This window comes from Ascaphus truei, chromosome 3 (assembly GCF_040206685.1).
Source record: "Ascaphus truei isolate aAscTru1 chromosome 3, aAscTru1.hap1, whole genome shotgun sequence".
Classification (NCBI taxonomy): domain Eukaryota; kingdom Metazoa; phylum Chordata; class Amphibia; order Anura; family Ascaphidae; genus Ascaphus; species Ascaphus truei.
Genome location: NC_134485.1, coordinates 397,731,524 through 397,749,841, shown reverse-complemented (window position 1 = coordinate 397,749,841; position 18,318 = coordinate 397,731,524). Strand labels below are relative to the sequence as shown.

Below are 18,318 nucleotides of genomic sequence, written 5' to 3'. Positions count from 1 at the left end.
TATAATATTCCCCTAGTGCACCACCTTATCTTATATAGGCACACATACTGAGGTCCAGTGGGTATCACACAGCCCTCTTTTTTTTTTTTTTTGTATGACACTAGTGCAAGGGTGGTACCCAGCTACAGTCATCACGGGTCACCAACAGGTCCAGTTTTAAGGATATCCCTGCTTCAGCACAAATGGCTCATTCGAAGACTGAAACAAAGACAGCCAGACTTAGCCACCTGTGTTGAAGCAGAGAGATCCTTAAAACCGGACACATTCCATGCAGGCAGGACAGGCATTTTTGTGTCTCCGAGTTGTAGCACAAATGAATCAACACATTGAAAAGTTAAATGTTAAATTACGCTATAAACTCTCACTACTAAATCTTAAATTAAACATTAATATAAGAGAGTATTCAACTTTTTCACCGACGAGAAGCTGTTTGAGAATAAACATCAGTTTGGCATTAAAAAAAGTGTGTGTTAGGTAGCACTCCAAAAAATGAGGATTAAAAATAATGATATCGTGGTGCAAGAGAACTGGGAGGGACCTCATACCCCCCAAAACAGTTGCATTTTTATACAAAAGTTCCCAGCACGCAATTTAAAGGAGAATTAGACAAATGTCAATTGAAAATAAATAATATATTGAATGTGCTTAAGTAGATGCAACACTGAATTGCCCCTAATTAAGGCATGGAGAGTACATCTCAGCAAGCAGAACTACACAATATCACACAAAGGGGAGAGGAGGAGTGGAGGGAAAAAAGGAGATGAAAATACAAATGAAACAAAGGGGTGGGGGGAGGGAAAAACGACATAAAATAACCGTAAAAGATAAGGTGATATGTACAAGGGGGGCAACGTTTCGGGGCCTAAATCGCCCCATCTCCAGTTTAGCGTTGTTTCTGCTTCTAGAATACTTTCTCTGGAATAGTTTCAATATAGCTTTAGTTTTGTTACAAGGATATGAAGTTTTACATCTGTGTGGTTGAGATTTGTCTACATCTTTCACACCCTCCATGTTGGGATGCAGTAGGTAAGCTTTAATTAAAATGATCATTAACCTTTCTTGTTGATGATGTTCTGAAATAGTTTTAGGTTATAAAATTTAAGGGCGACACACACCTACAAAAGTAATATATTGGGGTTATCTATGCTGATTTTTAGTTTAAAGCTGACCCTGGAGGTCTGGTCTCGCAGGGTGCGACCTTCCCTAAACACCAAGGATATTTACCCCACAAGCAGGATAGATGTGCTTGGCTCCCCTGCAAAAGCCCCCCCCCCCATACCTGCTCCATCACAGAAGGGCACAAAATCTTCCAAGTGATATTATCGTAGTCCCATGAATTCCTCTCACTATACTTAAGCTGTCTTATATTGGCATTCACGATCACCTCTGAAATATGGCTTTGACAATAGTCTCACGCAATGTCAAATGATTTAGCAGCCTCAACAAAAGACGTCTGGCTTTTTCTAATTACAAAAGATTGAAAGCAGACAATTTTACTACCAGAAACGCATTTTAACAAGCAGTCAGTTCCTAGTTTCTATGATAAAGAATTTCAACAATTCTACCATTCACATGCCCTCTCTAAAAAGGGTGGTGTCGCAATTTTCTTTAACATAAATATTCGCTTTCAACTAGATGTGCAAAAACCTGACAGAAGGCAGATGTCACATTTTGCTGGGTACTTTATACAATTAAGAAATCACATTTGTAAATCTATATGCCCCTAATAAACTCTGCGCCGAGTTCATGACTACCACCTTATTTGGAATCATGGGAAGCATAGCAAAAGGTAATATAATACCAAGAGGAGATTTAAACCTGGACCACTCGAAACCGCAAGGTAACGATTGTACAAACCGAAGGAATGTTGACAGAAGGTCCTTACTCTGAGGTCTCCGATCGCTAAATTTAATTGATGATGGGCGAGACATGAATCCAAAAACGAAAGACTTCACATTTTACGCCCCACACCAGACTTATTCAAGAATAGATCATATTTTTGTTTCTGCAAAACGGTTATCTAAAATACATGGTCAGACCATGCTCCTGTTGAAATTTGTTGCATTCAATTACAATTTGGGACAAGGGGGTCTGATTTGGTATTTTTAACAACGCTTTGTTCAATTTCCGGAGCTAGAATTAAAAATAGTGGAAGACTTGTTTTCTTTTTTTTTTTTTTTTTTTAACAAGCACGGGCTCAGTTGCCTCTAAAACGTTTTTTTTTGGGAGGCCTACAAAGCCCCTGTGAGAACTTCTAATAGGCCTCCGAGGCTCTAAAAAGCCTAAATGAAACGAGTTGAATTAAATCCAACTTCAGCCACAGAGCAGTCACTAAAAAGGACCACACATACATTTTTTTAAACTAATAAGCCAGACTCTGTTAACGGCCAAATTAATGATGAGTTGTCCCTCATAATATGCACTTGATAAGACAAATCGGGTATCGTCACCTCCAATTCTTTACTCATAGCAGCAGAATTTAAGGACTTTTACTCTTATCTCTATGATGGGGTGAAAGGTCGTACACTACTTTCACACTGACAAAACTATCAGACTTGTAAATAAACCAAGCTACCCAAGATCAGTTGCGAGAATATGACTTCTCTAGGCCAGAACTTTACACGAGGAATTTTCCCTCGTAATCAAAAGTTTGAAGTCCTTTAATGCCCCTGACGCAGATTGGTTCTTGAAAATTTGCAGGCATCCTAGCTCCACACCTACTAGGAATGTATAATGCGATACTGGCAGGCGACTCCTTTCCACCTAAAATGCTGGAGGCATTAATTTCCCTAATACATAGAGGATAAACCTGACAAGCTGCACTCGCCACTGACCCATTTTTATTATTCAGGTAGAAGATTTTCTCTCAACTGCTGTCAGAGTAAATACAATTCTCCCATTTTTAATACACCCAGACCAAGTGGGCTTTGTACCAGTCAGACAAGCGGTTATATAATAGATTTGTTCGAATTTGTAACCAAGGAAAAGGTTCCTACAATGCTGTTGAGCCTGGATTCAGAAAGCCCTTCAACATGGTGGATCGGTCATACATGAGGGCGACCCTCCAGACGTTCGGGTCGGAGAGCACTTCTTGAATGCAGTTTTCTCACTGTACAACCACCCGAGGGCTAAAGGGATGTGCCAAGGTACACCATCGAACATTTTTTAGATCTATAGCTGCACCAGACAGGGTTGTCTGCCATCTCCGCTACTATTTGTGCTGTGCATAGAACACACAGCAGCCATTATTAGAGAGAACCTGGTTATTTTGGGAATCGGAGTAGCAGACCAAACATTCAAATTCGCTTAATTCATTGACCATATCATCCTCTCCTTATCAAGAACTTTAACTTCATTGCTAAATTTGGTTAACGCCCTTTCAAATTTTCGTATAGTATCGGGATTCAAAATAAACAATGAATTTTGACTTTAAATGGCAAAATAAAAGCTATTAAATATTTAGGGGAATTCCTTACCAAAGATTAATTCTCTACCAGGCAAACTTCCCTAAACAAAATTAAAAACTACAGGATGACCTAAAAATTTAGGATTTAGGATTATCTTAAAATCTCCTGGATTTGAAGAATATACTCAATTAAATTGAATCTCTTCCCCCGCTTATATCTATTCCAAATACTCCCAATCCCCATACGGACGAGAGATGTTAAAGATTTACGATAAATTTGGTAATTTTTTATCTGGAATAAGAAAAGACCCAGAATAAGTAGGTAAATCCTAACCGTCCCATCAGGTGCATGAGGGATGGCACTTCAATGTCTTGTGTCTTCTTATAGAGCATCACAAGCAGCCCAACTGGTCCTTTGGTATGCAAAACAATGGGATGTGGGGGAAGGTGAAGGGGATGGGTGGGGAAGTGGATTGGGCGCTCCCAAGTGAACCAATAATGTTGTTGGGAATACAACTAATATCACACAATATAACACCAATAGTGAAAAATAAATAAGTGTAAAGAGCAGCTCAACTTCCTCTGATGGGACAGTTCCGGGTCCCAGAAGGGTAGATTGTTTCTTGGAGATGAGGAGGAGCGCAGGCAGGTGTAGCAAAATATGCAAAAGAGAATAACATATATAGTGCAGATGGTAAACACTGTGCAGATAGGTGTAATCTATAGTATAGAACTCACATAGATCGCAGAAGATATCACATGTCAGAGATCCTTCTCTCTCTGACTGGAGCCCTTTGAATGGTAGCAGGGAAATCCCTCAAGGCACGGATATGTATGGATAAGAAGAAAAGCCACAATAGTGCATACTATTCCAATATTGTATTAATCAAACAAATAACACGAGTATATTACACTCACATTCGCCATGTAAAAATCAGGTGGAGGAGAGAACCGCAGCTCGTTGTGTGGTGGTGCAGGTGTAGGCAGCTTCACAGTATCCAGGATTCTCTTCCGCGTGTGTCACAGCCGTCGCGTCACTTCCGCTATCGCGTCACGGCTGAGGGCGGAAGTTCCCAATAGAAGAGACCTTGGATCGAGTTTAGCGGGACCTAAATGGAGATTCTAGCCCAAGGCAGTTTGACTATTTCCTCAAAGAAAAACAGATCCCAAATAACGAATTCTTTTTTTTTTTTTTTTACAATTAAGAGCCGTTAACTCTTGAGGTGCCATTCTCTCCCAACTAACTGAATTTGAAAGATTGTCTGGGAAAATCCGGTAAACAGAAACTAATCTCCCAGTTATATGGATATTTTTTGTCTCTGTAGATTGAGTCAGATAATAGACCAAAATATGTCTCAGTAGGAATTGGACCTCAACGAGGAGCTAGAGAGGACTGGGGGGACATTTTTGAAGCTATAGCTAAGAGCTCAATTTGTAGTTCTATAAAAGAATGCCTATAAGATTCTGATGAGGTGGTATCTCACTCCATTGAGGTTTATTATGGATTGTCCTGGGTTACTCCCCTCTCTGCCTCAAAGGTTGTGGAGGTCTAGCCTCCTTTATTCATATGTGGTGATCCTGCCTGAAGATAGCACAGCTATGGGAGAAAACTAGTGGATTCAAAGGATGCTACAAATAGAAATCCCACTGAATCCTTGGTTGCAACTCTTGAGGAGACTCCTCCTTAAAGATCAATCAAGTGCTGAAACAAAGCTAATATCCAACACGGCGACAGTGACCAGAATAGGGATAGCGACTATGGAAACAAAATGAGATTCCGACAAAAGCCAGCATCCGTAATAAAATCTGGTACATTTGCCAGATGGAAAAAATTACGTGCCTGGTGAACAGCCCTACCCTTGTGCAAAGTTTCAGAAGGTCTAGCAACTCTGGACATCTTATACCGATATCCCTGGTCTTAATCAGCACTTGTTGATTCTCTAGGTGAGAGGAAAGTTTAAGTCCCATTTACACCACTTTTTAGAGATTAAATTGCAAGACCTCTGTTCCCATATTATTAGACTGTAAACAGGATTGCTTAACAAAACTGGTATATAATTGAATTCAATGTGACCTACAAATGTATGTCAATGCAAATCAATGTCCCCTCCCCCTGCTTAATTTGTCCACAGTTTGGATTTTCATACCCCCCATTCCCTCTCCTCCCCATTCTGTATTTTTTTTCTTAACTGTAAAACTTTAATTAAATATTAAGTTAAAAAAAGATAATAAACCCATGTGTATGCAGCATAACATACCAATTGAGTATTTTTGCTGCTTGTGAAACCTTTTTTTGTTGAGACCAACAAACTGTTGGTTATATGGGTTCCCACCTTTACAAGATCTGGCATTAAAAGATTAGCACGGGGTGGTCTGTGGAAGCACATGCACAACTGCTTGTGTTTTATACAGTAGTCTATATACATACCCAGGGATGGAAAAATCTTAGTTGTCCAGGCGCCTAAAATTTCTCCCCTGGTGCCTGTATTGTGATGACTGACCTGTCCCACCTCCCACTCCTTGCGCCTAACAAAATGCTGGCTCCTATGTATTATATTTTTGTCTACCCTAACTTGAAATGTCCCATGTCTGCTATGTTTTAATCATAGTGTAACCGTGCACCCTTTTTGTACAGTTGGAGAATATAGAGCAGCAAAAACGAGAACAGCTGGATTTGCTGAAGAAACTAGAAGAGCAGAGACTGAGCTTAGAGGCTGAATTCTTAAAAGTTAAACTTCAAATGCAAGAAGCGAAGAGAGAAGAACTGGAAGCCCAGGCTCATTCATGTCCACAGGAGGAAGAGCCTGAACCTGTGGTGAGTGTTTGCTCTCAAGTAACTCTATCCTGCACCTTTTGGTAGCATTGTCTTCTCTCAAAACATAGTAGTTGACTTGATAACTTTGTGTAAGGATTATTATTTTTGCTGTTACATAGTGTTTACAGTGCACATCATTGTATTGTATGGTACAGACTCTCCTAGTACAATGTAAACCCTGGTAAAGCGCTTCAGTTTCAATCGTTTCAATCGTTGATGACTATTAATTTGCAGTCACATGTATTTTGTGAATAGTTCCTGCTCTCCGGTAGCACAGGTGATGTGGAAAAAGGGAACAAAAAGTAGAACACAGTATTGTATGTCTGTGCCCAATAAGTGAAAGAACAGAATTGAATTATTTATGGTTGGTTTGTGACAGATATAGGCACTGAAAGGGGAGCTAATGACAATTTCCTTTGCGTAGGTAGCACCCATGCACCCTCTTTGGTACAATTTGAGCACCACCACTCTATTACTCTAAATACTGCTGAGCAGTATATATCGCCTCTAGAGAAATTAGAATATCCCTACATTGTCACAATCCCATATCTGTCTACTTTGTGTTAAATCACACAACAGGACTTGGTTACGCCAGTTTCGGAGAGCTGTTCCACGGACAATCAACACCTTCAGATGATTCGGGATTATCAGCAACGTCTCTTGCAGCAAAATAGGTATTGTTCGAAGAGGCATTTAAAGTTTGCTTTCTTTACAGGTTGTTCCTTGACAATATAGGTCACGTCCTTTTTCTTTGTTTCAATTTAGACAACATAAGCAATCGGTAGACGAAGCAAGAAAACGCTTAGAAGAATACCAGTTATTACTGAAGAAACGGTACCCAAATTTATCTTCATCCCATGTAGGACCACCTGCCGGGAACCAAACAAATAGAAATTTAAAGCCAATTCTTAAAGCGCATACATCCGAAAAGTTTCCTACAACACCCAAATCACCACATGAGGATAATACCAATCCTTCAAATTTAAATGTCAGATTATCGTCTCTGACAGAGAAACCTAATGGTAATGTGGAAGTGGCAAGACCCATGTCTGCTCCATCATTGTCGGCACCCGTTTCACACGCAGGACAAGAGTTCTTACAAAGTGTACCACTTAATCCATTTTTGTCTGCACCAATAACCAAATCTACTGAATTTGGACAGCCAAATGCAAGGAATTTGTCTACCTCTCAGGGGGTGGCTGTATTCATTCCATCATCTTCAAAAGACCTCTCGGTAATCACCGTAGGACAACCACCTGCCTGGCCACGTAGATTTACAGAAAGTGAAAAGGGCCCTTTGAATGCTGATCATTTTCTGAACAGCACAGTAACTGTGCAGCAAACAGATTCCTGTGAAGGAAGGCATCCACAGGTGATGAACTTTAGCATAGCAACAGAAAATCAAATTCCTCAAGCAGGAAGTGTTGGGCCACAGCATGCTTTTACCATTCCAGAAAAGCAGTCCTCCGTGTCCATGCTAAGTATACATGATGCAGCTACTGAGATTTTCCATCCGCTTCCTTCAGCACTGACTTTTGGTCAACCACAAATGGATTCAGTGCTTGCTCCTGAGCATAGTGGGCCCCTGGCAATTCAGGAACTGCATGCAAAGAGAGAGGACAATCGCCCATTTGCAGACTTTTCCAATGTCGTTGAATTTCGGGAGAGACTGTTCTCCACGGCTGAGGTTCAAGCCCAGCAGAATCAGTTGAGGGAAATGCAATTGCAGTTAGACCAACAAAGGGAGAGTTTAATGTCCAAGCAAAGAATTCAGGAAGAACATCTCCTACAGAAGCAGAAGGAGTTGGAGGAACAGATGCGGAATCATCAGGAGTCATTGGAACATTTTCTTGGTACTAAAGAGGTAATGTTCTAGTACAATTAGTTATCCGGAATCCTTACCCGTCTGCCTTACACAGCTTAGGGCTCTGGTAACTCGTTTTAATGTAGGCGTGTGTCCATTAGTTTCTTTTAACAGGTTGTAGTAAAGCAAATGCTCCATGAATTTAAAGAGAACTATTAATGCAATGAAAGCTTTCCCATTAAAACCCCATATCTACTTCACCTATACCTTTTCTATCCTATCATACTTTATTGTTACACGATCCAGTACTTTTCAATACCAGGGAAATATTCATGCAGAGCCATATTTTCCTAAATGCCTTATAAAGTGGACCAAATATCTGCAACATTGGGATTTATACCATTATTTTTCTGCAAAAAAGCTATGAGATAGTCAGTAGCCTGTAACCATAAAAAAAATGTATATCCCATTAAATCATGTTGTGCTGTTTGGAATTTAGGCTCTTGCTTGTGAAATTCTGTTAATCAGATCTTTAATATTTTAATTGTGTTGCAGTTTGACAATGTATTAAGCATCTGAATAAATGTGGTTGTACGTACGGCTTGTAAAAGAGCAGTTATATTTGAAACTTTTTTTTTTTTTTTTAATTTACACATGGGGTGCAAGGGGTCTCTGTAGTTGAACCACGTTAATTTCAGCTCCGGTGATCCCACGGTTCCCAAAATACATACTGAGAAAAGTGGCGCCATTTTAAATCTCCTGCGTTACTCTGGCCAATAGGAAGCTGCCATATCATCTGTCTGCTTCACATTTGCTCGCGTGACCCGGGAGATTTAGATACCGGAAAGTAACCGGAAACCACTTTTCCCGGTAAGTATCTTGGGAACCAAGGAGTCCCGGGAACTGAAGTTTAACGTGGCCCAGTTCCCGGGACCCACTGCAATAGGACCTGCTACGTTAAGTGATGTGTAGTTTTATATTCTATATTTCATTCAAATAAAAATGTTAATTTTCTGACTCTGGGGCTTCAGCGCAATAATCTCTTCACCTTGCCATTCAAGACGTGGCCCTTAATCTACTGTCTCATGCAAGATACTTTTTTCTGTTCATGCCTCCTTATACCGTGTTTCTACTCTTTATGTATTTATATGCAAAACATGAACATTATTTTTCATGTAGTTTGAGGTTCTGTAAGTTGACTTTCTTCTTTCCAAAGTCAGGAGAAGGAACACTGCCCGCAGACTTCTGTCAGATTCCCAAGAATGAGCGTTTTCAGCTCATGTCTGCTCTGCTGAAAGCACTGGAAAGCAATAGCCATGAAGACACCGGGCTAGGAATCGGTAAGTAGAAAGATGCATGAAAAAAATAAGATGGAAACCAGTCATCGTTTGGGATTTTGTTCAGGTGTTTTCTAGGGAACGCAATACATATTTATGGAAATATGCGCAACTTGCAGTTGAGGTAAAGAAATCAAATGCAGTAACCGGTTAAAAGCAAGCCATTCGTTCGATACAGGGGAGTCCCTAGGACTTACTGTACCATAACTAAGTGTTATGTGGAGTTAACGGCAAATAAGAAAAGAAAACTCTTCCATATTCTGTGACCATGTCTATAACTATGCTCAATCGTTTTAGGAGCATGTGTTCATTAGCATTTCATATTTGGGCATGTATTTATATGTGCTGAACCTAATATTCTCCCTATAAAGTGCTGCATTGCACACAGCAGTTTACCTTTTTGTAATAGCGTAGACAGGCTTTATTAAAACTAATTACTCACCGAAAGGCCCAAGGAGCAGGAAACGTGGGATACAGAGATGGTCTTCCTGATCCAACCATCGCAGAATTTCCGACCAGGCAACTCATGCATCCTCTCTAACAATCTGCCTTTCAAGTTAAAAAAAGACTATTAATATTTGTTTAGGAGTGGTTGGGGCTTTGGTATCTTATGAAAATGTTTGTTCTGAATAGGCAGTGAGCTAACCGTTCCTGGAAGAGAGCAGCGATGGAAGCCTTCCAAGCCACCGGTTACAAAAACAAAATTGGGTCCCTTGTTGGAACAACATGAGCTGAGCGCTATTCAGGAAGTGGAGACGCCAACCAACGGCAGACGTTCTAGCACAGGAATAGTGGAGAACAGTGACAGCCGGTCAGGTACAAAGTCCCTGTCACTCTGCTATTTGCTGGTGGATCGCTATAGTCGCTAAAGCAATAGTCACATTATATGTGGGATAAGACATCTGGTTTGTTTTGTTTCTGAAGCTGTTTTGTTTAATTAAAAGGTGCTTGCTAGGTACAGTCGACTACAACTGGCTAAAATGCTTTAAGCGAGGCAGTTTATTTATGCAGAAACCTAGTTATGGATTAACACAACATTTTATTCATTTTCAATCCACAAATGGGATTGGGCCAAATATCTGCAGGTTTAGTATCTGTGAAACTAAACAAATGGGCCTTTGTGTTCTTTCCTGTAGAATTTAAACCATTGATATCACCTTATAAAAATGATATTTAATGGGGGAAAACTAATGGCTGTGCTATGTTTAGTCCCCTTTACACTGGGAAAATAAGCGGATAGGTCTATGTTTTTTGCTTTTTGTTTTGTCATTTGTTTTTCAAAAAGTTACATTTTTTTAAAACTTTTTTTTTTTTTTAATTTTCAGCTGCCACTCTGACATAAGTGGCTGTGATTTTCAATCTTTACTTCACCAAAGTTATAATATAATTAGATGTATGTATACCCACTCCATGTATAATTACTAACTAGGAAAAGAAGAAAACTTAAGAGAAAAACAGTCAGGGATAAACCATTATTTCCTAAACTTCAGGCTATAGCATATACAAACCTTTCCAGGATAATATTAATATTTCGAACACCACCATGTGTCTCCTGATACTTGACAACCATTTTGGAAATGGTGTTCTACAGTATATCTCCAGTCCATAATTCACCCCCATCATTAATTAGTAATTTGGTCAAAATAATTCTATATATGTAGTCGTCGTCCTCTAATATAACAAACTCATAGAATTAAACCTTTTGGACGTACAGAGGATTCCTGGTCAATGTGTCTGATTTTGGGCAAAAGTGCTTAATGCTGCACAATTTGCACACTTTTGTTTCTTGTTTGCTTGAGCACGCGGTTATTTACATTGTACAGTGTCCTTCTATTTCTCTAGGTAACCGTAGTTAATTTACTCAAACTTTTTTTTAGGTTCTAAGGACGGCACCGAAGAGAAATATTTTGTGCCAACTGATTATGATCCAGAAAATAGTAGAATGAACAGCAGCAGCGACTCTTCTCACCGTGACCTGGATCTATCCAGAATATCGACTAGTGGCAAAGACCAGAACTCAAATGAAAGCACAACCAGTCTCAGGAGCCGGGCTGGTAGAATATCTTGGAGAGAGGCCCTGACTCTAGAAGCCACCACATCACATGACCTGGGTACCACGGGTAATGGCATTGCATTTGACAAACATACATTGTATGGCTGACATACACAGAACACTAAGCTCTACTTCATATGCCAAATCCAATCACTGTATATTTAGGCTGTTTTCTTGCAAGCATGTATGCATTGTGGAAAGTCACTCTATAAATAGACACATTCATTAAAGGGAATGAAGAGCGATCATGACAAATGCGGTTGGAATGCTTTCTATTTAAATGTATATGCTTTGGATTATGGGCAAGAATAGATATTTTAAGACCTATAAAACTGCAAGGTATTAAGTGCAATGCTCAACTGTCCTGATGTACATCAAAGATACTTAATTTGTTGTTGATTACTTCAGACACTGCTTCATGAGATTTGTCATTATTGGCCATATTTACTGGATGGTGCTAAGCCATAACATGCTTTGCAGCGCTGTAAGATACCTTATGTCTGTTTTATGACCGCACCGTTTTTAATGGCTGTATGCATTTCTCTGGGATTAATGCTACCAAAAAGTCAAGTTTTTTTTTAAATCATTTGTTTCATATGGAACAAAGTCTGCATATCGCATTCAGTTTCTTCTGAGATTTTGTGAAAACAAATTTTAACGAAGATGAGCTATAGTGGGGGAATTATAGATCTGTATCTCCTTTAGGGAATCACTTACACTATAGTGTATCTGTAAAGATCCTGAATATCGGTAATCTTGTTGTACAGTGTAAATTGAGCAACATTTTATACAATGCTCTGGCATGGAGTGCAACACACAGATGGGATGCACAGGCATAAAACGGATCTTGTTTTGTTTACTTTTTTAAATCGTTTAATTGTACCTAATGAATATTTCCCGGATGTTGGCAGGTGGTATCACCTCACTCGGTTTAATTTCAGTTATTGTTTTTCCCAATTTAGACCAATCCCAGCATTGTTTGGTACAGCAGGGTCTTCTTCGTTATGCTGCAGATGCTGAAAAAGGATTACTTGTGCGCCCTACTGTTCAGGAGAGATTCGATTGGTTGGTAAGGCTGTCTGTCTGTCTGTCTCTGTCTGTCTGTCTGTCTGTCTGTCCGTGTATCTATCAGTGATGGTGTGATAAAGGGGTTATTTCTCTGAGGTAGTCTTGTTGGGGGAAAAAAAAAAAAAGGTAAAAAGCCAGAGGTGATTTTTAGCCAAATCTGATCACCAGATAATTGGTGCATGATCTGTTCCCATCTGGGGGGGGGGAGAAGGAGAAGATGTTCTATATGGTTCTGTAAATGAGAATTAAGATTACATTCATCAGATTTAAACAATGACCGTTTCTACACTTGAAGGAGTTCAGATTTGTAATTTAAGCAAAACAAAAAACTGTTTTCTAAGATGGTTGTGTTCGCTTTTCATATGTAGGGTGCAGCAGTTCAGGTAAAAAACGATTTGCCATTCAGTCCGCAAGCTCATACACAAGAAGCATCGTATGACTACTTGTCTACGACAACCATATCAACTGGCAGCTTTTTAACCAGCGAGAAGACAGATTCAAGTCCGATTAACTCAGGTCTGTTTTTTTCATCTTCATTTTCACTTGTCATACCAATAATTATTTTCTTCAAGTGGCCTAGCAGTTATTGTAGGTCCAAGTACATTTTTATTTATTTAATTAATTTACTTTTTGATCCCCCAAAAAACATTCTACATTTATGTAATAATTAGTAACTTTCCATTAACTTAACCTAGCTAAAGAATTAAACTGTCATCTGTTTCCTCGCTACACTTCAAGGTATCGCCTGAAACACATGAGCTTTGCCCTCATAAGAACTTGAGCCATTTCTGAGGCTGTAGGGGGTGCTGGCAAATCTAACAAATGAAGTCTCTGGGCATTTTCATTGACAGGACAGTTCAGCTTGCAAGTCACCATAGCTGGCGGTCACGAACACATTGCAAACTGCTATTTTGTACCTATGAGTTTAACTCGTGTAATGTTAGCATCTTGGCCCCTGAGCGTGCCCTAACCCACCTCCCCTACCCCCTAACCCCCCTTTTGCTCGCGGCCGTCTCCCGAGCAATGTGCGAACATCCTAGTACTGGGCTGCAGGAGATTGGGGGGGTTTGGCGGGTGGAGGGGGTTTGTGGCGAACACATCACGGGGCTGGTTTGCCCTCATTGGCTGAAACAGCTCATGTGACGCTGATGTCACGCTACTGCAGCCTGAAAGACAATTTCACTTGTCTTTCCAATCTGTATCAGCGTCAACGTGCAACTTGGCCGCCAGGAGGAGCATTTAACTTGCTATAGCTCATTCTCTAACATGAGAATGTCCCGATCGCGCGCACGTAGCGATTCCGGCACCCTGAGCGTAGCCTTGGACTTCACTGTACGCTCCATTTTAACCTCCCCGACATTTAATATTTCAAAATCTTACAGTAAATTTCCTGAAAGGAGCATCCAGATTTTACAAATAAAAATGGCAGTGGAAAGGGGAAGAGAACACAAAGTAAAAAAATGACACATTAACAGGTGACCAGAGCAGACTTGCTTTAAAGCTCCAAATAGGGGAGATTCTTTTTGATTTCCATTTTTCTATTTGCATGCTATAATGTGCATCGGTGGTTAACACAGGTACTCTCAATTGTTAGATGGTCATGTATCCTTACTGAAGCAAAAACACAAGCTGTGTTACACCGTAATGCAAAGTGGCCAAACAAGCCCACTTAATGTTGTAGAAACTCTGCACGACTATGGTCTGTACAGCTTTTACTGTGGTCACGGTCAGGTAATCATCCACTCATGGCTTTCTCTGCAGGTCTGTGTGCACTTGTCCTGTAACCACAGCACTGATTGGACAAGCAATAATATAACCAGTAATGCTGTACACGAGCTTTTGGGGCCTCTTCAGTGGTTCCTTTTTGGGTGACTAAATTTGCATTAAAATGTAATGAACTATTAGAAATAGCTGGATTTGAGAGCTGCCGTGTCAAATACACACAGAATACAGAAATACACACGAAAGACGACACGTGTACTTATGTATCTAATGATCTTTTCTTTGTGTTTAGAGTGTTTGTCTGATCTTCAGAAATGTAACTACTCCGTCGTTGGGGAAGCAGCATATAGCAACTTGAGTCCTGTAGCTGCCAATTTGCTTCCGCATCAAATGCGATGGCAAATGTCCAGGAGTCCAGAGTCACCACGACATGCAGAGGCCGAGCGTAGCCATATTCAGCAGATCATTGAGAAATATACCAAAGATCTTGGTGCTTCCATGGAAAGAAACTTGAGCTTTCATGGTAAATATGGGATCTCATAGAATCTTTGCGGGTTGTGTGTGTGAAACAGAACGCACCTGGGAACATATAAACCAAAAAAGGCTTTTCATTGGTGAAATCGAATGGCCGCTGAAAGGTATGGCGCTGTAAACATTACTGATACTTCTATCCCGAATTAGCGCATTAAATTATCGTTTTTAAAAGGCCAGCGATGTGTGAAAGTAATCTTAAATGTCTTTGCAGTTATGACATTAAAGTACTTGCTCAAGCAGAAACTGATTAAACGCGTCCAACTGAAATGTATTAATGTTTCATGTTAAATATAACCGATATGAAATAAATGGCAACAGTTGGTGTTCAAAGCCATAAGAACGTTATACTTTGAGAAAAGCGCCCAAACATCTAATTGGGGTGCTCCAAGGTTCACTTTGTGACTTCTAGTAAGGGGGCTTTTTTTGGACTTTGTTTGTTACAACCATGGATTACAGGGCAATGGAGCAGAGAACACAGAAGAACTAGTAAAGCGGACCCCTAACTGAGGCCCACGACGCCACATTTTTACCATGTGGTGTGTTTCTTAGGCGATGCTTCTTTGGTTCAGCAGATTTGTATTTTGGTCATGGCCTCTTAGCTGTCAGTGAGGCTTTACGTTCATTTGTTTGCATTCCCTTCTGGCAGGCAAGGGGTAAAGTGTCCTTTTACTTAATAGCGAGTATGTTTTTGGGCACACATACTCCATCAATTTCTGTGGCTGGAAAGAATATTGGCATTTTCTATTTTGTCCGCTTACAATAAATGTTAGACATAATGACCCTGCTCACGGGTCCCTCAAAAATCTAGAAGTGCCTTCATTATTACATTCTTTTGTAGCACTAAATATGCTGGTATTGGGATAAAATTAAACATTTGATCAATTAAACATTACCGTAAGTGTTTTACCTGTGTGTAGATCTATACATCATGTTACTGTTTTGTTTTTGATAACAGAGATAGAAACAGGATTGGTACCTAATAGTAAATGGCCATGTTTCTGTTCTGTTTGTTTACAGCTCCTTTTGCTGCAGTAGACATTTCTACCACTGAGGATAAGCACTTTCCTCCTGCTTTTCATACTTTGGAACCAAAACCCGACTTCAACATTTCCACTCCTTCCTATCCACGATCGGACAACACAGGAAGCTCTCGAGACATTAAAGACTTCAGCCAGGTATTGCTTGACTGTGATTGCTATAAGCCAGGTGTGGGAAACTATAGCCCTCAAGGGCCACCAACGGGTCAGGTTTTTAGGATATTCCTGCTTCAGTTCAGGTGACTCACTGGCTCAGTTGAAAATGGCCCTTGAGGACTGGAATTGCCCATCCCTGCTATAAGCTAATAGTCTTTACTCCTACATGATAAATGAGGTGAATATGATACTTGTGCTGCTTTATTTCCTTATACAAAACAACTAATTGGTTTAAAAATCTTTGTTGCTAGTGCTCAATGTATTCACACAGCCAAGAGCGGTCTTCACCCAGGAGTCGTGTTTCTTACTTTCAAGACAACAGCAATAGTCTGCGGTCCTCTCCTAACTGGAGTAATTCCCAAAATGTTGCATTGGCAACAGAAGCATCTGTTAAAGAGAGTAGGACGCTGGGTACGTATGCAAGGGGTCGTTTTATTTGTTTTATTTGTTTCATTAGGAAAAATACATTATTTGCATGCCATTTGTTCACATTTCTGAGAGACAAATTGTAAAAACAGAATCCTCGTGCAGAAGTCTGTGATAGTCTGGTGATTGTGAATGGTTTGGAGGGGCATGAGAAATCTGTGGTAACTATCGGGGTGAATGTTGTGGGCTGCTGTATGATTAACTCATGTTCTGCTGAAGGCATTTTAACCCTTTTGCTTCCATGGTGCATTAGTTTACATGAGTGAAAAAAGTCTGTCTTGCGAACCTTACGTGACCCCTCTTTTAGCTTTTTTTTCTTTTCAAGTAATCACAATGTCGCATTCTATACGGCAAAATTACATTTGTACAGTATGTTGGAAATTCTGCCATCTCGTTTACATTTGGAAGCAGAGACTTTTTAAAGCCTCCATTGTATTCCACTGCGGAATGTTGGGCCATCGTGAGTAGATGGGATTGCATGTTAATTGCAGATTAGCATGTTCTGTGTCTGGCAGCAAAGGGCTTAAAATGAAAAAAATGAGCAATGATGTACCTTTATTTGTAATGAGCATTTTATGCAGTGATGCATTCTACACTTGAACTGAGCTCATATTGTGTTTTGCGTGTCTCATGGCTGTTTGATTTGCAAGTTCTTGTAAGAATGTTGTGGCTGAGTGTGTGTGTGCTGTGTGCTGGTGTGTGTCGTGTCTTAATGGAGTGAAAGTTTGCGTGGCTTTTACACCTGAGCAATGATGACATTCGATGCAACCTGAGAAACAGTGAAGGTTTCTACACTTGATCTGAGCTCCGGGAATCGAGAAATTAAATTATCCTCAAGATTCCCACAGTGAAAGGATTGTTTGTTTTCCAGAAAACTTTAACCGTTACAATTTTTCTGAACAGATTCCTTCGAATCATTTCACTCCCTTCATCCTGAGTGCACCCTGAATGAACCAAACCCGAGCGATCAGGATCATGCTATGTCAAACACTGCAACTTCAAAATTCTCGGTCTATGGATTAGACCACTTTATCGCCAGAACACCCACAAAGCCTGGCTTGGCACCTTCCCACGTGAACTCCCATGAGTTGGAAGCTAATTCCAGACCCCCGATCCTTCGGTTGTCAGCGGAAATTCCAAGGGCTGAAAGGGAACATTTACTTGAGGACACTGGTTCTCGTAATGAGCTGATGGCCACACAGGTTACAGTGAACGAATCTGCATTGTCTGAGCATCCAATTGCTGATTTTCTGGAGCAAAGAAATGTGGGCTCCAGTTTTGCGGAATTGCCTTTTGTGGACCAAGAACTTCACCAGGAGGCGATCACAAAGACAATGGTTGATGACCTTTATAGCCATGAGGAAACTGAAAGCCAATTGCCATTGGGACAAACTTCACACTCTAGCACTATAGTTGGGGCAGTATTGGAATCGTCAAACCTAACATTGAAGTCTGAGATACTTACAGATGTTTCTCATGCAGGATCCTCTGAGAATCGAAATTCTCTGTCTGCTTTTACAATAAGTTCTTCTACTTGCTCTTTACCAAGTTGTATTCCTATCTGGGTAAGTAAGGAAGAGTAGAGACTGCAACACATGTTTACAAAGTTAAAATAATTATGTGTTGGCTTGTTCTTATAGCAACAATTCATTCAATATCCTGTGTGGTTTTTAAAAACCAAATAAATTGGTTGTGTGGTATTAGATTATACATACTTTTTTCACTCATATGTATATCTTTATATAGCGCTTCACAGCAGTAATACATGTGACATAATATTACACATAATGAGAATCGGCGCTCAGACATAAAAGTAACATTAGGCAAGGAGTCCCTGCTCCGAAGTGAGACTTAATGTATTAACCTTCCTTGAGTTGCTATAGCAGGCGTTTAGGAAACCACAGCACTTCCTCTTTCGAAATAGTCAGCCATATTGGGTGTCCTGGGAAGCAGGATCTTC

At 40.2% G+C, this 18,318-nt stretch overlaps 1 protein-coding gene across 6 annotated transcripts in view; it reads left to right on the top strand.

Moving 5' to 3' along the window:
- CEP295 (centrosomal protein 295) overlaps nt 1-18,318 on the top strand; it is a 52,740-nt gene that overhangs the window by 20,740 nt on the left and 13,682 nt on the right. For 5 of the 6 annotated variants that reach the window (XM_075592515.1, XM_075592514.1, XM_075592512.1 and 2 more), the window contains 12 exons: nt 6,042-6,221; nt 6,801-6,895; nt 6,987-8,085; nt 9,242-9,365; nt 9,996-10,178; nt 11,240-11,482; nt 12,378-12,484; nt 12,852-12,999; nt 14,498-14,728; nt 15,757-15,914; nt 16,184-16,343; nt 17,262-17,923. In XM_075592515.1, the coding sequence (XP_075448630.1) occupies nt 6,042-6,221; nt 6,801-6,895; nt 6,987-8,085; nt 9,242-9,365; nt 9,996-10,178; nt 11,240-11,482; nt 12,378-12,484; nt 12,852-12,999; nt 14,498-14,728; nt 15,757-15,914; nt 16,184-16,343; nt 17,262-17,923 (3,390 nt within the window). The remainder of the gene's footprint in view (nt 1-6,041; nt 6,222-6,800; nt 6,896-6,986; nt 8,086-9,241; nt 9,366-9,995; nt 10,179-11,239; nt 11,483-12,377; nt 12,485-12,851; nt 13,000-14,497; nt 14,729-15,756; nt 15,915-16,183; nt 16,344-17,261; nt 17,924-18,318) is intronic. The other variant, XM_075592513.1, reaches the window with a different exon arrangement.